General features: G+C 41.1%; 1 protein-coding gene across 1 annotated transcript in view; it reads right to left on the bottom strand.

Moving 5' to 3' along the window:
• Positions 1 to 21,720, bottom strand: part of Sntg2 (syntrophin gamma 2) — a 196,301-nt gene that overhangs the window by 120,345 nt on the left and 54,236 nt on the right. Inside the window, exons 2-4 of the mRNA XM_051201296.1 lie at positions 14,154 to 14,291; positions 10,007 to 10,063; positions 9,853 to 9,910 (exon numbers count right to left, since the gene is read on the bottom strand). Of these exons, the coding sequence (XP_051057253.1) occupies positions 9,853 to 9,910; positions 10,007 to 10,063; positions 14,154 to 14,291 (253 nt within the window). The remainder of the gene's footprint in view (positions 1 to 9,852; positions 9,911 to 10,006; positions 10,064 to 14,153; positions 14,292 to 21,720) is intronic.

Here is a 21,720-nt window from a genome sequence, read left to right as displayed (position 1 = left end):
TCCTGACAGTGCAATACAAATGAGAGTGACTGCATGTGAGCACATGTGAGCACACATGAACATGTGTGAGTCCAGCATGACTTGACTTATCTCACATCTGCTGTTCCTACCTTGTACCTCTGTGGTTTTCATTCTCGGAGCCAGTGCTGCCATGGTGATAAAATGTTCATGCATGTTCATTGTTCTGGTGAATCAGGGAAAGCAGTTCACCTGCTTATATAACCTTTCCCATGGTGTGAATTTCACTAGCTCTGCCTCATAAACAGAAACCAGTTAACCCTATCATCACCCACCCCAGTTGATTCCCTACAGCCCTGAACTCCCAGGGTATCTTGTCTAGTCACATTGTACGGGTAAGCAGTCAGCCACAATGGCTATTTTCCATTTAGCCATGATTCAATAAGCCTGGCTCTCTCTCTCTCTCTCTCTCTCTCTCTCTATATATATATATATATATATATATATATATGATGGAAAATGATGTCATTTCCATTAGAGACAGGGATAAGGAGGACAAGATGGCCTCATGTTGGGAAAATGGCTCACTACTACCCACTTTGGGGAACTCACCACAGGGGCTCAATAACCAAACTCAGTTCATTTCCCAAATACTGTCTTTGTTAAAATTTTAGGCTTTTCTAGAAAGGTGTAATTTACGAAAAACAAGGCCATCTACACTTTTACTGTAGTTTAAAGGCTAGACCTTTTAGTAAGATGCAACCTTAACTTAAATGGTGCTTTTTGTCTCCCCAGGAGGCTCCCAGAATCATAAGCCAAGGTTCCAATGACATTGGGTGACTTCAAGAGCAGAAACAGATTACCCTAAACCCCATGCCTTGAGATCTGGGCAGGTCCTGGATAAGCACTAAAAGGATCAAATGTTATGTTTTTTAGGAAATCTGTGTGGGACCTTGCTAGGCTTGAGAAGGCTCCAGGACACTGGTCTGGGGATCTGTGAGGGTCCTGTCTAAGCATAGGAGTATCCTTAACCACTAGCTTCATATTGCAAGTCTACTGTCTGGTTCTGACATTAATTAGGAACAGCTGATAGTTTTTCTGTTTACCTTTTTTCATTCTGTCTTAACTCAGCCACTGGAGATGGAAATTTCTACACAGAATTTAAATTAAATCTGCAATAGATAACATGTGCTTCAGAGCTCTTGAAATATCTCAAAATTCTTTGGGGGATTTTTCACATTTCTCATTCAGCTATGCAGTAAATTTGATTATCCTTGTCAAGTTCTATTTACTCTGATAGCTTTTAAAGCATATCTTCATTGATGCCTTAACAATGAAGGAAAGTTGACATATTCTCCCTTTGATTTGTGACCCAATTCAGGGTGAAACCGGAGCATTCTTTATTTAGGTCTCAGGGCAGGCTAACCTGAGACCAGAACAAAACTTATTTAGCACAGTAAACCAAGAAAGAAAAAACCACGTAATGTAAAAACCCCAAATCTGACTCCACATCCACCTTGCCAGGCAAAAAGGTTCCTTGTAATCCACTTCAAATGAGTTCATCCAGACACTGAGACAAGACAGTGTCACAGGGCTCCAAACATCCAGAGAAAAGATAGCAACTGTCTTTAACTGTCTTTACCAGTGGCCCTGAGTGTTCACATTTTAAACTTCAAGAGCAATTCCCTTATAGCATCAAAATGAAGGCAGAGTAATATGGGGCAAAGGAAAAGCCTGTCATTTGTGAAGCAAAGAGACAGAGAGAACAACCTCCAACCCAGCTGTAGGTGGAAACCATGGTGGATGTTCCAGGGCAAGTGAATTGTGGAATTATGGACACATTTATGAAAATAAAGATTATAGTTACTTAATTTAATAATATTTAAATGGAAGTGTGGGAATCAAGAGAAGTACAAATGCTAAGGGGAAATGCTCAATATTAAATTCAGCAATACAGATGAAAATAATCAAATAGGAAAAGCAACTAATGAGAAGAATAAGTCATGGAGGTGTATGGCAGGGTGGGGATGCCAGGTGAGAGTTGTGGGGGAATTTATTTAATTAATTAGTTTAAAGCTGTGACTGCATGTTTGTTAGTATATAATGAGATGACTTGCTGTGACACAAAGAACTATATCTCTAAACAAAATTTTAAGTTCAGTAAACTTCTCTGTACTTGTGGTGAGGGACTGGGTAAGTGATTATTTCTACTTTTTCCTTGACTTATAAAATGAGAAGCCTATATGGCATTGCACAGGTTTGTAGGAAGTTCTTTGCATACATTGCAGTTATTGTCACAATTTCTCACTAAAAACTTTTCTACTTTGCATATTCCTACCACTCATTCTTCATGATCTGTGTGTAGTTTGCCCTAGATTCTAAAATTTTGCAATATCAGAGATACCATCATTAAAGTTTATTAAATTATTGAAAATGCTCCATTCTTCCTCACTTTGATGCCTATATTCAGGAGAGCAGAGGAGAACACATGAGATTATTGCAGGCTGCTCTGGCCCATGGGACCTTTGCTGTTTCTGTGGGCTTTCTTTGTGTCATCAAAAACCTAGCAGACCCCTATGTCAGGATAGACATTCTTATATGTCATTTGTTCTCAACCTTCTTAATGCTATGAGTTTTAATACAATTCCTCATGTTGTGGTGACCCCAACCATAAAATTATTTTCGTTACTAGTTCATAACTGTAATTTTGCTACTGTTACAAATCATAATGTAAGTATATGGTCTTAGGCAACCCCTGTGAAAGGGTCATTTGATCCTCCAAAGCGGTCACGACCACCGCTATTTGGGGTAAGTGCTATCTTACTTCCTATATGGAAGAGAGTAGACTCATGACAGGCATGGAAGCTCCTGAGGACCTGTATTTCCAGAGGCTTATCCCACAGAAGATACTGTAGTCTTACAATCTGAGCAAGGACAATTTTACAATGCTATTTCTAATGTTTTCACCCTAGTTAGTAACAACTTATAACTATGATTAACAAATAGAGTGCTGACACATCCTTATTTACCACTACATGTTTTCTTAAAAATTAAAATTAGCTATGATGCAGTGCAGTAACTTGAACTAAAGATCCTTGCTTATCTCAGCTTGTCAGAGGCTTTTTTTTTTTTTGCTTGTTTCCTATTTAATTGTGCACCCCAACTCCCAGATCTCTCTCTCTTCTCTCTTCTCTCTTCTCTCCTCTCTCCCCTCTCTCCATAGCCCCCCTCCATAGATCCCCATAGTCTTCACTCAAAGACAAAGACTGCTTGTCTAGTACTGAGCCATATTCTGAAGAGGTAAGCTTTGGAACCTGATCCCAACTTTTCTGCTAACCTGTGCATGTCATAAAAAGAACCAAACCATGTTGTGACTCTCCTAAGTCCAATATCAACAAAAGGACAAAAAAAAAAAAAAAAAAAAGATTAGAGAGTAGGATAGCTTGAAAGATTGGGAATGAACTACCTATGAATACAAACAGGAAGAAGAGGACTCAGCGATGTATGTGACAGTGTAGTATACAGGGGTTCAGGTATCCTGGAAAGCCTAGTTGAATGGACAGAGCAGGTCCTGTCTCCAGGAAGGGAGACTTTGGATGCTAGAACTAGAGAGGATTGATGCAAGTCAGGCAAGCCCCTGTGTACTCATACACAAGCTACCATATTCTGTATACTATGAGGTAGAGTATTCCTGAAAGGAAAATAGATCTCTCACAAGAACTCATGGCAAGTGAGTTGCCTCAACTTCTAGAGAGTGAATTTGGGATCCAGCTCTAATCATAGAGGCTTAAAGGAAAGAACATAGTAGGTTTTCCTCCCAAAAGATGGAAATGGAGTGGCTTGGTGATTACTCATATTTCCCCTCTTAAACCTGGAGTGAAGATTTACCGTATTTCAATAGATTTGCCCTACTACATGCATGAGACAAAACCAAAACCCACAAGCTAAGGGCAAACAGATACATGTCAGCACCATTGCATTCAGCCCATGTCTTCCTTAGTTGAAAAAGCAAACCCTTTTCCTTTGAGACCCCGAAGACTGAGCATATTTTACCATCAAGCACTTCCCTACTGAAGAAACTACATGCTTTTACAAAGCATACATCCAGAGCCACAGACACAGAGGGTGCAGCCAAGGGTTTGGGCTCAAGGTGCACTAACAAGGCTCTTCACCATTTCTCTTTTCCCACATGTTCATGGTGGGAAAAACTCAAGCATGACGGTAATGTGTGAACATTCAAAGTCTTCTGACTTCTTAATGAAGGGAGTTTAAATATAAAAGTGTTTAAGATAAGTGATTGAGTTACTTTTTTAGTGCAGTAATAAGACACCATGACCAAGGCAATGCTCATTTTGAGGGTCACAGTTCCAGAGTTTTAGAGTTCATGCTCATCATGGTGGGCAGCATGGAAACAGAAAGAAGACAGCAGGAATCAAGCCAGCAGCGGGCAGGCATTGGAGCAGTAGCCAAGAGCTTATATCCAATCCACAAGCACAAGTCTGAAAGGGAGCTGACTGGGAATGTCATGGGCTTTTGAAACTTCAAAGTCTGTCCCTAGTAACATGCCTCCTCCAACAAGGCCACACTTCTGAATCCTTCCTAAACAGTTCTGTTAACTATGGATTAAACATTCAAATATATGAGCCTGCTAGAGTATTATATTTCAAACTATCACAGTGATCTAGTTACAAAATGATTGGAGACAGTCAATAAAATCCTGTATTCAGTTAAATAACCAACGATGAGAATAATCTCTGCAAGGATAATTCTGGCCTTATTAACAAAGTTCATCTGAAATGTCTAGAGCATCTTTCCCATTGTTACTATAAGCTGAGTATCACCCAACCTTACAAAACAGTCGCCTAGGATAGGAGCAACACAATGGATACTCAGGAGTGAGTAAAGAATAGCAGGGACATCCTGACTCTGCGGTACCAACCTCACAGTGCTGTGAGGAGCTGCACAGAGCAGTGAAGCCAGAAACCAGGAATGGGCACGGAGGCAAGGGCCTGAAATTGCCATGTTCCTGTTGCTGCTGTCTACCATTAGGAAAATCCTCCTAGATGTCTACATCTCAGTGTCTTTATCTGAAATATGGGGATGATCCCATCAACAACTCACGGGATGCTTAGAGGCCACACAAGGATGTATGGAACATGAAAGTTCCAGCTCCACCTTAAACAAGAGCTATACCTGGCTATTGCGTTTTCTCTCTCCCTTTGTAATGTAGCCTATGAAAACAAACTAGCTTTTCTCCACCACTGTCATCACCAAAGCCAGTGCTTATCATAGTGAAAATGAAGGGAGGGGAGGGAGAAAGAAGGAGAAAAAAATGGAATGAATGAAGGAGGGAGGACTGTAATTACAGTAGTCATTGATGTTTTGCCTGTTTGATGGAGTTTTGCAATTACCAAATGAATCAGTTGCAGACATGTATAAAGTTGATTTGAAGTAGGTGAGGAATCAAAGGAACTGAAATTTGTGATGAAGTTTTAATGCTCTTAAATTATTTTCAACATTTCTTTAATAAAATATGTGATGACAAATTTCCCCGTCATGATGTCAAAAATCACACCATATATTAAAAAGGAGCTGGGACCAAGATGCTCAGATTAGCATCTGGTTTGCAGACAGTCTCTGGATCATCTGGCTCCCTAGTCACAGAAGGGACAGACCTGTAAGACTCTGAGACCACAGAGGAGACAGGGCGGGATGGCAGAGTTGTCCTCACCTGAACCCTGGGGTGGGTTCAGAGTGTATGGTCTAAATTCTATGACATTATGACATTCCCGTATGGTGCCATCAGGATCTGCACTCTTGTCACACTAACTTGCCTCAAGGTTTCATGCTCCAGAGCTAAGGAGATGAGAAGGATCACTTCCAAAAGGACAGGAGAGCCAGAGCTGAGACAACACCATTTCCCTCTCAACTCGTGTGTTCCTTTTAGCCCTATCCTCAGCATCACCTCTATTCACTTGTGTCCTTGAGACATTCCCCTTTCCATCAACTCAAGTTAAACTCTTTTTTTTTCCCGATTCCTCAATCCCGCTGTGTCCTCTGAACCCATGCACAGATCACGCAATTGGCATGGAATATTGTTTTTCTGCCCCTGCTTTCACCTAACTCCGCAGGACTTGCAGGTCGCTGTATCAAAGTCATCACTACTCACCCATTTTCTAAGGGGCTGAACCAGTAGACAGCACTCTCTCTCTGTCCTTTTCTACCACGGCTCACTGTCAGCAGCCTGACACTATCAAAAAGGGTATCTGAACTCTGTCCACGTGTTCTCAAGCTCAGCAGAGCACTTTTGCAGAGTTCATCTAGGGCTCTTTATCCTGCATGATGCTCTGCACTGCTGCACCTGCACTTCCGGGGTGTCCTCTCCTTATAGTGACTGCATGTTTTTAAACTGCAAAACAAACCTCACCACTTTGCCTTTCCAAAGATTTGGTGTGATACCTCTTAATCATAAAACAAAGTCATCACCCATACAGCAACATAGTTTTAAAAAGCATCCATGGTTTCTCACTCAACAATCCTTAACATTTTATATATGGCACATGGTTCCCGTTCTCTGAGTGTGCATGGCAGGAGTGTTCACTGTCAGCCTGCCATGCAGCAGCCAATTTCAGTCTCCTTACTGAATGTCCCAGAGAGCTATTTGTTGCACAACATTGGACAAATTCTTACACACATAAGAGAATTCCTGATTTGTCTTCTTTGATCCAACAGGCTACATCTGCCTTGTTCCTAAGAGCAAGAGAGAAGAAACAGCCTAAGGGGCAGCTGTGGTCAGAGAGTGAGAGCTGGAGAATGCCCTGCTTGTACAGGCCTTCTTCCTGGGGATGCTGCAATACCTATCCAAGTCATAATGAACACCATGGAGCATCCTGGAAGTTTCTCTTGGAACAAGCAGGCATTCCCAATTTCTCTGTCCTATTCTTGTTCCTGACCTTATTGCCCAATTCCTAGGCTGTCTGAAGCTCCCATACTTAATTGGGTGACTGTGTGTGCTCTGTATGTCCTCATCTGGGTGAGAAATACCGGTTCTGACTCCAAGTCTGGGAATAGCTAAATGTTTGATGCATCTATGTATTAGTGATATGTGTGCCTACTGTTATGAGGTCCATCCTCCAGGGCTCCTGCAACCTTGGGCATTGAGTATCATACTACACCACCATATTACTCATGTGAAGGGCATAGCCCTCTGTCAGCCTCACATAGAGACTCAGGATGAGCCAGCCCCCCTTTACCTATGACTCTGAGCCTATATCATATATTAAGGCCTGAATAAGTGAGAACAAGTCCTAATCCTAAGGGTAACTGCAATGCTTATATTTACTTTAAACATTTTATGCAAGATACTCCAGGCTATCTGACATAGAAGATGAACACAATGGAGACATGAACAGGTGTTTTTGAGGCACTCTGTCAAGTATTGAGAGGGCCCTGTAGGAAAGAGACTGGGGCAGGATAACACAGGCAATAGATTCTCTGGTTTGAATGTCAGTGGTGGATGTCAGAAAGAAAGGTGATTGTGATATGACACCACCTTCACGTTGAGCCTGGCTGGAAAGGAGTTACATGAGAGGCTTCCAAGGAGCTGAAGAAAAGAGTCCACTCACTAAGAGCACTGTGCCAACATGTCCCCACTCCAGACAGCGCCATTTGCAAAAAGTTTTCTAAACCCTATGCCCTCTTACCACATACATCTGATTATGGTAACAAGGTATAGGAGATTTCACCAAGCTTACACAGGGTTCTCTTCTCAAAACCACAGCCTCACTTCTACTTTTCTCTTGGAAAGTCTCCTGCACCAAGATTTTCTTTCTCAATTGAGCATGCAGTTTTCTATTGACTTATCTGTTGGTTCCCCTCATTCCTTTTTGAGGCATTTCATATACACAAGTTAAAAAAAAATGCACCAGTGAAAAAGAACCGATAATGTTTACAAAGATTACCTATAGAGACAGAAATGTACATGAGCAGTCTTCCTTCAATTATTAATCAGCCTCACAGATGGTTGACAGGGGCACAGAAGTAATTAAACACAGCTAACACGTGAGAGGATTGATTTATTCCTTGCTTATAGAATTTCACTCTCAATGCACCAGAGTGTACACTTCTGTGAAACATGTCAGCGCCACAATTACATCTGATAAACAACACGGATCCTGCAGTCCAATTTAACCACAAGGTTTGTTTCTAAATGCTTTAAAAGTCTCAAAAAGAATGATCATTTGATTCCGAGAACTATATAGCTCTTTCAATTTCCTGCTTGCCAAGGTTGGAGCTAAGCTCATAATTTCTGATCAAATGAAGTCATTGGTGCCACCAAGCAGGTGTGTGTGTGTGTGTGTGTGTGTGTGTGTGTGTGTGTGTGTGTGTGTACTGTATAGTAAGATATGTGCTTCCATATTTTCTATCCTCACCTATAAGTAGTGTCTTCCTGCCTCTGGGCAGAGGCCACAGAAAAGCTACATTCCTAGGCTTACTGGATTTCAATCCTAATTAGATATCCTGCCTGCTGCAAGAAGGGTTTTCCACCTTGCTCAGAAAGGAGGAAAGTGTCTCCCTGCATTGACTCCTAAATGTCCTAGGTGAAGGCAAATTGTCATGTAGATTCCAGTTTCAGAATGAACCATGTGGACACTTTTCTCTTCAAAAATATATTCAAAGCTATCATGGGGGTCCACAATCTCTCTGAAATTTCACCTCTTATTTGAAATATCTCTGCAATGCAATTTCTGTGGCCTCTGTCAGTGGCCTAGATGAGTCTACAACACAGATTTCCAGATATCTCCTGCCATTAAGGCACTCCCCCCTACAGTATCAGTGCAGCAGACCTAGGCTAATTATAGCAAATCAAGTTGGGTTCATTGTCTAGTGCAATCACTAGGTGAATAAGAAAGTTTTGAGAGACAGTCCAAGCTTATTTTCCTCTCCATACACTGTGACCTTTGTTTCCAACAAGAACAGAGGCAGGACCGACCACAGGAGTTCATGGTGGCTGGCCACCCCTCGCTTTGGTCTCAGTTCGACTGACCCCACCTCCAGGTCCTAACTTACCTCCTTTTAAAGGTGAGGCCCAAGGGTACATGTGAACTACCCCCCCCCCCGGGACACCTGACTGCGGGGGACTGCCCTTATCAACCCTAGCACACCAGCCTGTTTAGACTGAGCTTCCCAGGCAGAGGACTAGGGCTGGGATGGCAGAGATGGAAGAAGGCACAGGAGGCTGAGAAGCTGACAGCAGTGTGTCAGTAACATAGTCATTTTGGGACATCAGGAAACACCCTGTTTTACTGAGACTTGCCTGCCCCATATGAAGTCCCACCCTCACCTTCTCCTGTGTATACGTGTCCTCTCAGAAACCCTTAGTTCTGCCACTACTAACCATAGCTGGTGCTCCTATCGTAGCCTGACGTGACACTTAATGTCATGATGTTCAAGGACCATGGTTCCAAGCAGAACATTTTCACTTCCCTTCTGGGTCACTCTTGAGCATGTTTGGAGTTCTACAATGGGTATCTTACTTTCATGCCCACAGACTCTTTCCAGATGCCAGTGGACACAGCAGGGCCTCACCCTACAGTTTAGTCTCCCCAGGTTTAAACCAACTGGAAAAAATCCATTGCTCACTCTTGCAGTAGTAAGTGCTCTTTGTGGTAACAGGACACGTCACACAAGAAACAGTCTTTCATGGGTTGACAAGATCAGGGGAAATGAAAAGGGAAGCCAGCTTGAATCAGGGGACCAGGCAACACACAGCTACAGCAGTGAAGTACAACTTAAAGAATGCAGCCAAAATGAGGGTGTGCTAATTTCTAGCACTTAAAAAAGCCATTTTCTTATGGTAGTCAGTGTTGTGCCTGTCACTGGAACCAGGCTTACCTGCTTGGTCTTTGAATATTTTGGATATGACGACAGGGACACCATGCTCTGCTCCTCCCTAGAAGGCAGAGACATGAGAAGGAAACAGATATCAGGACTGACACTGAAAGCTTTGGGGCCTGAAGGGCAGGGTGGCAAGAAAACAAGCTCATACCTTGATACTCAGGCCCAGGCCACCCACAGGTTGTCTGCGAAGTGTAACAGTTCTGTGCTTTAAAAAATGTTAGGGAAAAAATAAGTTTAGGTTACAATGCATTATCAGAGAATGAACAAGAGAATGCACATATAACTTCTTAATCAAAACTTGAGCAATTTTTAAAATAAAAACTTCCAATTTGGCACTCTCCAACCTCTACAGTAGCTGTACCATAGCCAGCCCTCATCCAGTGGTCTGCTTACAGGTAAACAAGGAAGATTGCTGGTAAAATAAGGTCCTGTTGAAGGAATCATTAGAAATCTACACCAATTGCTACAGAGCTTGTTAGCTTGTTGCCTCACCCTCATATTGTTCTAACAACAGAGCCCCATTTGGACAATGCCCATGTCCATGATCCAGGTGGAGAAGTTGCCTCCTTTTAAACGTGTCCTCCTCCTGCCAGCCCCCAGAAGAAAAATTCTCAGCACACACCAGTGCAGTTTCCTGTGTTTAGTCCAACTGTGGGTCCCAGTATACATTCCAGAAGAACCAGACTTCTCATACCTCTGAACACCTATGGCTAGTAACATTTAAATCAACATGGTGATAAAAGCTAAACATACAATACACCTATCAATTGGCAATACTTAAAATCTTGTCTCTTACATATGAAATCATGGCCTTTCATTTTGCTTAGGTCTAAACTGACTGAAAAATTTTACACAGCTACATGTAGGCATGGGACAAATCTTGCAGGAACCATGCTGGAAAGGACAGGGGAGATGGCTGGTATACACTAATAAATAGAGGAAGCATTTCTTTTCCTTCAAAAATACGATAGGAACCATAAACATCATACTTTAACTGAAAAGTAATAACATTCAGACTGAAAGGCTCCAAAACATCAAAATGGAAAAGCAGAGGCCAAGAAGTATGACAGGACTCCTGGAACCCCTGCTTCATCTTGGGGATTGGGTACCAAAATAGTACAGAGAAAAAAAGCAGGCTGGTAGGAAAAGCTGCTGTGGCCCTTGACATGTGTGATGTCTTCCACAGACTGCCATATCAACCTGTAAATATACTCCTGGGAAGGAGTGTGCTGGTTATAAGATGTCTAAGTTCTAACTTGATGTGGTGGCACCTGTCTCTGCTTCTAAGAGAGCTTCCCAGAACAGCAGGACACAGAGGTATGAATCCATCACTCACCAACAAAGTTGCCTTAAATACATCATACACTCAAAATAAGAAACAAACAAACAAACAAAAAGAGCAAATAAACACATTTTTTCAGAATCCATGAGTGAATTGCTCACATAGTATTGTAACTGGAAACATTATATTTTGTGCATACATCATAGGTCTAAGTAATGAACCCTTTATAAGAGCACACACAAGGAAAAGGCTGCAATTTAGAGACTTTTGTATAAGAACACTCATTTTCATTTTCCTCATCTAGGCCACATTCAAGTGCACCTGTTTCCCATGACAGACACGCTGTCAGGACTTATCTGAGGGGCCCATAGTGTGCAAGAGAGAGCAGCAGCACACAGTTTAAACCACATTCATCTTAGCATTGATTAAATAATCCAAGATCTCAATGCAAGCTAAGTATCTAAGGATGAACAGATTGAGTTTCTACAGTGGAATACCAATCATCCTTAAACGGGGGAAGTTACTCATCTGCAACAATATACATGAACTGCAGAGGATTATTAACATGTTAAAACAATTTGGGCAGAAGAAAAAATGGATGTGATCCCATGTACGTAGTAGGTGCCAGGATTACAAGTTGCAGATGTAGCAACATTGGGCAGAGGTGGTGTGAGATATATGATGGGTAATTTATATCTTGGTGTGGTAGCACATGTCTGAAATTCTAGTACCTAGAAGATATAAACAGGAGCATCAGGAGTTCATCTATTGGTTACCATGGGGAAGTTTGAAGCCAGCCTAGGACACAGGGAGCTGTCTCAATGAAATACAAATAAAAGGGTTAAGTTCTGGAACTCTAACTACATGATGAAGATGACAGTTCTCAATATTGTACTGTATACTTGAAGTTTAACAGTACCACTGAGACCTTCACACACATGCACACAGTGTAAATGTGCAAGATAATGTATATGTACATAAATGAATTAGCTTAATTACAGCAATAATTTCTATATGTAAGTAAAATAATTATATATGTAAGTCAAGTAGTGACACTGTATAGCTAAATATATATGATTTTAATTGTTACTTATGTCTTAATAAGTTTGATAAAATTAAATCTGCTTTAGGAACACAGCATCCACTACTGGGAAAGGAGCCTTAGTTAGGGTTTGTGTTATAATAAAACATTGGCTTGAAGTTCCAATATCACAGTTCATCATCCAGGGAAGCCTGCGGAGGGACTGAAGGCAGGAACCTAGAGGCACAGATCTAAACATAAGTCTGAAGCTGTAACAAACTTTAGTCTGGAAGTTAAGAGTGAGGGTTATAATGGGTAAAAAATTCCACAGGAACTTGAAGAATAATACTACAGGAAAGCTGCCTCTAGCACTTCAAAGCCACTTTTGTGCTGAATGAAAAAGATACATAAAGGGTAAGAATTAACTGTCAAAGGAGACAGCTGTCTTTACGTATTTATAGTCAGAAGGAAGTGTGGAGAGAGCCAAGTACAGTTGAAGTGAGGCTACTGCCAAGGTGTGAGTACCAGCTGATCCTTAGGGCTGAATCCTAGATGCAATCTCTCCTAAAAGTCATTTTTATAACACATTGTGGGAAGGACATGAAACAAACTTTGAGAATTCAATGAATTACCCTACGGAACACATTCACTTCCCAGAAGGAAAGTTTTATAGCATTTCATCACTAGTTTTGAATCTGTTTCTCTGATTAGTGAGTGAGGGCCTGTGTTTGGAAATGGGAGATGTTCATTTGTATGGGAATGTGCACACTACACATTTCCAGGGTTTGATCACATTACCCATCTAACTTCTTCTCTTTTATTTTCCTTTTTAAGATTTGAAACAAAGTTGTTTCACATATCAATTCCAGTTCCCTCACCCTCCCATCCTCCCCTATCGCCCCCACCAAACCCTAGCCCATAACCTTTCTGCTCCCCAGGGAGGGTGAGGCCCTCCATGTGGAGCCTTCAAAGTCTGTCATACCATTTGGGGCAGGGCCTAGGCCCTCCCTCACATCCAACTTCTTATCCAGCTCTCAATGCTAAGGCTTTGACTCTGATGGGTGGTTCTTGACACACAACAGATTCTGTCTTGTTATTTCTCTTGACCTCAATGATGAATTAGCCAGTGGCTTGATCTGTGCAACAAGAGCTCTCTTAATACTATATTCTATAAATGACTAGATCCACCAGACTTTGATGCATGAGCTATGTGAAGGACACTTCACTCCAAACCATACACTGCTTAAATCAAAGTCAATGCCTTGTTGTTGTTGTTGTTGTTGTTGTTCTGGCTTTTTAGATAAGACTCTTACTATGTGCCCCTGACAAGCTTTGAACTTGGTATGCTGCCCAGGCTGGCCTCAAACTCACAGAGATATATGACTGCCTCTGCCTCCCAAGTGCTGGGATTAAAGATATGTGATATCACTTTTTGTATTCAGTTATTCAGTTCCTAGTCAGAGGTGTCCATGCTAAGAAGTATACAAAGATAGGTGGAAATACTGGGCTGCCAGCCATGCCAAATTGAGGAGCTCTGGGCCCAGTAAGCAATCCTGTTTTGTGAAATAAGGAAAGAAATAGAATAGGACCAGATGTCAACCTCTGGCCTCCACTCATTCATACAAATGTCTATACCACATACATTACACATACATACATATGCCACACCTCTTCTATCCCCTTCTTCCTCACATGCTGTGCGTGCATGCATGCACGTACACACACACACACACACACACACACACACACACACACCATATGTCTCCCACTCCCACATACCAAGTGGTTAAAAAACAAACTTGGAGAAGGTATGAGATAGAACTACAAAACAAGTATTTAATTTTGTGATGTGACCAGCCCATACTTGGGGACAAATGAATCACAACATGCCAATTTCTCACAGAACCTTCCTGAGCAGTGATTTTTCAAAGTCTTTTCTGAAGCTCCTGGACTGGGATGGTTTGAGCCATACCAGGAAGCAAGAGCACTTACATTAGCACCAGGAGGGGCTCCCCCGATGCAGACGACATCTTGCTTTTGAATAGTCAGTGCCTCTTTTGTCAGCTTCAGCCGGACGTCATAGGCATTTTCCAACCCTTCATCATACAACAAGGCCAGAGCAGTTTTGGTCTGAGGATACAAAGTGGTGACAGGAACAAGTGAGTCCAGCCCTCAGCAATGAGAGATGATAGGTGCTTCCTTTCCTACCACCTTCTAACCTGAATATACATATTTCTCTTCATTCATGGTAGAAATTGATTGACTGACAGATATATCTTGGATATATGTCTCTGGAAATCTGGACTTTTCTTGTACCCTACATGCTGCTGGGGATTTTTCCAGACTTCCTGAGACATGCTTCCACATCTTCATACCAGATGCTGTGTAATCCTTGTCTCCATTTGCAGCAGACATTCAGGGTAGCAGGGCTACCTCACCAGCTCTAGATGGAAACTGCAGGAGACTGAGAGTCCCTTGAGGTCGACACCCAGAACAAAAGAACCTGTCTAGCAGCTGCAGTCCATGGCACAGGGACTGTCACCAAGGAGAGTCACATCAGGAAACTGCCTGAGGAAAGGGATCATGATGTGGAGGACAAGCAGGGCACTCAGTTGACATGGAAAGGTGAGGAACCAAATCATGTAATGTCAATATGATAAGCACAGTCACATGTGATATTAATTTACAACGAATTCATTGAGCCAAGTAGCTTGTGGCAGTGAGGAAAATCCCTGTATCCATAGACTCCAAGAATGGAAACAACTGGCATTCATTCAGAGGAGAGAACAATTGTGTAGGATGAAGGCCAAGGAGAGGATTCTGGCCAGTTAGCGAGTGACTATGATATTCTAATTACACATTTTGTGATGGTGAATCTCTGTGGCTAGCTTGGCTGGATGGAGAAGTGCCTAGGAGACCACTAAGTGGAGTTTTCCTGAGGGTATCTCTAGAAAGGACTAGACCAGACGATTTCTGAGATGATCAGTGGTTTACCCACTGATGGACCCAGAAGTCAGACTACTGGGAGGTGATGGGACTGTGGAAGGCAGGCCCTCATTGGGGGAAGTGGCTCCCTGAAGGAATGCCATTTAAAGGAGCTTCTTGCCCTGTCCGCTTACTTTTCTTCTCTGATTTCTGATACCAGTAGGTCACCCACAAGCTGCAGCCTCCAAGATACTAACTCACCCTGGCCTGAAGCAACAGCACTGCCATGGAGACCTCTGTAATTGTGAGTCGATGTAATCCTCCTGCTGAGCAGTGTTTGCATGAACATTCTTACAGCTACTGGGGCTGAAGAGCACACATTTTAATATTTAATGTCATCTATTTAGGAGTTCACCAAGGATATCAAACAAACGGGACTCAATAAAGACCTGGCATGGGCCATCTTCTGCCTCCCTCTGCCATCTGAACCAGGTGACACCATCAAATTCAGCTCCTCAAAATGTTTAAAAAAGAAAAAGTCAGGAACAAAACCAATTTGGAGGTAATTAAGCTTTCTAAGTCAAAACTATAATTTTATTCTAATCACTTCCTCCTATGAAAACATTCACTGACACCCAACTATAATTAGCTTGCGAGACATAATTGTGTGTTTTGACATGAATATGATGCAACACCCAGAGGGTGTGTTGTGTGACCCTTATTGCACCTCTGTAGACACTGGCCACTATTCTCAGAAAACTCATCAGTGTGTTGCAGATACAAGGTGGTGAGGAGAATACAGGTGGCACCAAATCCAGGCAGAGTGGAGAAGGGACCAGCCTCCTTCCTACTAACTCCAACACAGTTCTCTCTCTCACCTCTGTACCACGGCCCCAGCAACCAATGTCCTTTAACTGGATAACCAGGGACCTTGTCCTTCGTACAGTACTCCAAATTAAGTTATCTTAATCTGCTTCTTTAAAGTAAGCTTAGGTTTTCTCATTCATAGAGAAAATAAAAATAAAAACCTAATAAAAACAAACCCCTATCTCTTCTGTAGCTTTCCAATCTCTGGGGTGGGCGGTATCATTGCCCAGGGTTTATGTGGCCCTCTGACTGCCATGTCTGAATCCCCCACAATCCCCTTGAAGCATGCCCTATGTGGGAATACACCTAACTCTGTAGCCTTAGGACCCAGTATCGTCTCGAGCCTTCCTGGTGCCACCCATGCCCCCACCCATACTCTTTATCATCACGACCAGGGAAGCCTGCTAAAAGTTGGTCCACATGGCCTCATTCTTCTGGAAAAACATGACGCAGGAGTTGCCACTTCACAAGTAAAGCTGCATTCTGCACTGCTTTGAGCTCTGGTACCTCTTTGCTCTCATCTCAGCCACTCTGTTACCCTGGAGGCAACCAACACTGCAGTCCTGTGCCCACCTGCTCTGTAGTCCCATACAGCTCCTCCTTCACTGCCTGAAAGGTCACCACTAAGGTATAAAGCCCTGACCCCATCTCATGCCCCCAGTTCCTGGTTCCCTTCTCTCCTCTGCTTCCTCTTGAGATCTGCAGCAGGTGAATTCCACGCTCTAGGAGGATCACATTACTTTGTTCAAGGCTGGGCTCAGTTTCTTGCAGCCAGTCAGTATTGTCTAGGACAGAGTAATGTTCACAATCTCAAAGCTAAGGATGTCATCAGATAGCATCTGAAACTCACAGAGAGTTCTCTGCTTTGCTTAACCTGCTGGATGGTTCCCCCAGTGTGTTTGAAAACTGCCTTGATTTATAATGTTCTTTTGTTCTGTTACCATAAAAAAACATTAGCAAGCTGTTACCACATTGAGACATGGTATTTGTGGCAAGCAGAATACGTGTTCCTGGGCCATCATCACTCATATCTGGCTCTAAAATAAACAATCTCTCATTCCCCCTGAGGTGAGAGCTATGTTTTGTATCAACATAACATTCAGCTTACAATAAAGTGACAGTTTTGTTGCAGAGATAAATCTGCATGTCATTATTTCAGGGTTAAGGCATGCAGTCATTTATGAACACTGAATCAAGTTCAAATGTAGACATGCTGATTGTGAGATGCATAAACATCTCTCTGCCTCACTTCATAGCACATTCCTTACTATGAGGACATAACAGCTCTGATCACACTACTAAGCGTTTGACAGGATAAATGGTTTTTTCTACTTTATGTGTGTGGTATACATGTATGTGTGCATATTAGCATGTGTGTAGGCACACATATGTGTGAGTGTGGGTAGAGAGGACAGCTTTGGTTGCTGTTCCTCAGTTGTTTTGTCCCAGTTGTTTGTCTTTTTGAGACAGCATCACTCATTGGCTTGGCACTTACCAATTAGGGGAGAATGAACTATGATCCTCTATCACTCAAGTAAAAAGTTGGGCATAGTGGCATGTACTTGTAATCCCAGCATATAGGAGGGAGAGATAGGTGGCTTGCTAGAGCTTATTGGACAGCCAGACTAAACTACTTGGAGAGCTGCAAGTTCCTGTCTAAAAAAAAAAAGCAACCCCCCCCTAAAAAAATGTGGAGGACATTATTTGAGGAATGACATCAGAGATTCACACACACACACACACACACACACACACACACCCTGCACAATTTAACACATGTAAATAGTAAACAGAAGGAATATTCAAATAATGAGTAAAAAATAAAATGTATTTTAATGAACAATGTGTGTACAGTGTTAGCACTGACATAGTGATTAGCTGGTCATCAAATGAAGTTGTTTCTATTTAGTGTTATAATGGAAAACTCCAGGGTATAGTCTAAGATTGGCATATCATCATATCACATCACATCATATCATCATCAGTGTGCATGTGTATACTCACCTACATGCATTGGTACATGTGTGGAAATCAGAGGACAAGTTTGTTGAGTGAGTTCGTTCCTTCTGCATTTACTTGGGTTTTCCAAGGACCAAATTCAGGTCAGCAAGGTGGTATGTTAAGTGATTTTTACCCATTGTGTCACTTCACTGGTCCACCCAAAACAATTATAAGAGGTATTTTTATAGCAATAAGTCCCTATACTAAAAAGAAAAGGACAATATAAATTATGTTTCAAGGATATCAACAAGAACAAACTAAACTCAAAGCTTATATAAAGAATGAAGAACAGAACAAATTATAAAGTTCATCAGGAAAAAAAATCAATAAATCTAAGAATCAATTTTTAGTTCCTTTTGAAAGTAAATGAGCCTCATCTAGACTGAGGAGAAAAGGAGGGCTATTCAAATATTGAGTGAAAAGTACAAATAGTGATAAGTTGATGATGAATGGAAGTGGAGACATTTCAGCAGATGCCACGAAAATAAAAACACAAGCAGGAGCTAAGAACAATCATACCAACAAGCTGGGATCCTAAAGGAAGTGAACACATTTCTATACTAACTTATCTTATCTTGATTTAACTTGGAATAAGTAAATGGGAACCCCCAAACAAAACAATATAAGCAGAATGCTGACACGCTAATCAAAAGCTCCCAACAAAGTCCAGGAATAGATGGCTTCTCAGATAAGTTCTATCAAACTTTCAAAGATGAATTAATTTCAGCTTTCCCAAACTCTCAAAATAAAGGACTGAAGGGAATACTTCTAAATGTACTTTATGATGTTAGTCTCACCTCACAATGATGACTGACAAAGACACCACAAGAAAATTACACATTTTCTCAACATTGATACATGTCTTCCACAAAATATCAGCAAACTAAACTCAGTAATACATCAAAATAGTACATGTTATGGCCACGTAGGATTCATCCTGGCATACAAGGATGGTTTAACAGATATAAATTATTGCAATGCATCATACTAGCATAAAAATTAAAAGCCATATGACCATCTCAGTCAATATAGAGAAGGTATTTGCTAATTCAACATCCTTATGTGATTAAAAAAAAACATTAGTTTGGATACAGAAGGACATTTTCTCAACAATAGGAACATTATAAAAGCCTTCCACTAACATCATCAACCATGGGGAAACTAAATGTTTCATGCATCAGAGTTTATAGTGTGAATATAACACTTTCTGTAATAATTGGTGCTGGTAAAATGGGATTTCAATGTGCAAAAGAGAGAAACTGAACTTGTATATTTCATCATATATAAAAACCCAAAATACTTGTAAAATCCAGGCAAAAGCCATGAACCAGAAACCTTCTGGAAAAAAAATGGCAAGAGGTCCTTGATATTGGCCTGGTAATGATTTTTTGGAAGGAGTATCACAAAAGGCATCAAGATATTTAATCAAAATAATAAAAACAATAGTAATGATAATAAATGATGATAATAAGATCATGATAAATGGGATTATAGTGAACTAAAATAATCTCATACCCAAAAGGAAACAATGAGTAAAATGAAAATAGAATACACAGACTGAGAAACAATGAACGGCATATAATTAATAAGGGGTTAACTTGAAATTCACAAACAGGTCATACAATTCAATAGCCTCAAAACAAATAAACTGACAAAATACCACATAAAAGTCCCAAGTAGATGCTGCCTATGAAGAGGATGCAGGGTGTCCAAGAAGTATACAGAAAGATGTACAACATTATAAATGCAAGTTAAAACCATCATTCAGCAGGACAGCTGTTATCAAAGTCAAGAGAGAGGAGGGGATGTATTTCAGTGGTAGAACATTTATTTGCCTAGCATGCTTAAAGCTCTAGCTAGGTTAAATCCCCAATACTAGTGGGAAAAAAGTCAAGAGTGTGAGAATGTAGTTGGTGTTACCGTTATGGAAAAGAGTGTGAGTGTCTCAGAAAATTAAAAACATATATGCTATGTTACAAAACCACCTGTGTACATCACAGTGACAGCTACACCCACATGCTCATGGAAGCATCTGTCTCAAAATGGGAAAACTACCTGTCAATGGATGAATTAATAAAATATTAGGGTTATATGCATACATACCTGAAAATTATTGAAATTTAATAATGGAAGGAGTCCTATCATTTGCTTCAATACATGTTGTGAATATCTATTATTCTCATTGGTTAATAAAAGGCTTGCAGGCCGGTAGCCAGGCAGGAAGAAAAATAGGACAGCCAGACACAGAGGACACTCAGGGGAAGGAAGGCAGAGTGAGAGGAGTCACCAGCCATGTTAGTAAAAGTACTGCCACATGGCAGAGCATAAATAAAGAATATGGGCCAACTTAAAATGTAAGAGGTAGTTAGTAATAAGCCTGAACTATTGGTCGAGCATTTATAATTAATAATAAACCTCATTGTGATATATTTTATTAAGCACATGAAGAAATGCAAAGTGGCATAGTTTTATTAAACATTAAACACATAGAGAAAATTAGAATTTATCAGGAATGGGATGGAGGAAATGTGGCCACATAGTTCAGAAGACATGCACCACTGTACAGATAAAGGACAGCATGGAGACCAAGTTTACAACAGCATGGTTTTGAGATTTCTGGTAAACGAGTAAATTCCAGCTGCTCCTACAAAACATATGGGTTACTCTACAAGACAGTGGGTATGCCAGCTTGCTTCACTGTAGTAACATCCCACTAGCTGTAGCTTACCAGCTCATGTGAAATTCCTTCAATAAACAGAACAAGATTTGTTTAGATATATTCAAAGACACACATCTGAGAATAAGATGAAGTATATTATAAGGTTCATGATTTGGAAAAGATTGCTAAATTTAGAGGTGAAATACTCTCTTTGCTAATTAATTTGAATTTTTAAACTGCACAAATCCGTAGCAAGCAAATATCACTGTGTAAAAAGACACATGTCATGGAAGGTAACAATTAAGCCAACACTACTCCCTGCCTGACAGGAGAAAACTAGATCCCTGTGCACTATCACCTGAAGTGGATTCATAGGTTGTATTGTCACACCTCTGGGGACACTACACCTCAATGTGCATGGAGCCATATGAATGGCCTCCCCTTTGGGTGTTTGCTCAATCACTTTCTCAGTGACCCAGACAGGAGAGGGGCTGTGTAAGGGGCTGTGAAGGTGGTGGTCTAGTTCCCACTTCCCAGTCAACAGGTGGTGAAGGTACATAGCAACCCTTCTGTGAGACTGTACTGTTCTCAAGTTCAGGAAAGAAGGGTTTTCTCACGTTACTAAGGTAACCTGGATCTTTGTATTAAACTCCTGGAGAGATAGCTTTTGTTTGTAGGTTTCCCTTAGTGACCCACCCCCTCCTATCTGCTTCATCTATATGAAATCCCAGAAATGGCTCTCATGTTTGGTTTTGACCTGGAATGTCTTTTTGTTTTGTCTTTTTGTGAAGCATGTTTCTTATAAACACCATAGAGTTAAGATTCATCATTTACCCAAATTTTAATTGGAGCCATTATTTTCAAGGTCTTTAGGGCAATACCAAGCATTGTTTAGTTTAAACATATCATGGTTGGCCCTTGTTGGCATTTTCTTTTTTCCTTCCTCTTGATAGGAATTAGCTTTCTATAGGCAGTAAGCTAAAAGATAAAGCTAAATTGGTATGCAAATGTTAGAATACAAACACCATATGTTAACCAATAGCCAGAAAGACTCTCCCCAGCTTATAGACACAGCACACTCACAAGGTTGGTGCCAGGAAAGGCCAA

Source organism: Phodopus roborovskii, unplaced genomic scaffold (genome assembly GCF_943737965.1).
Source record: "Phodopus roborovskii unplaced genomic scaffold, PHOROB, whole genome shotgun sequence".
Taxonomy (NCBI): Eukaryota; Metazoa; Chordata; class Mammalia; order Rodentia; family Cricetidae; genus Phodopus; species Phodopus roborovskii.
The sequence above is the reverse complement of the archived record's forward strand: the minus strand, read 5'-3'. Positions and strand labels throughout refer to the sequence as shown.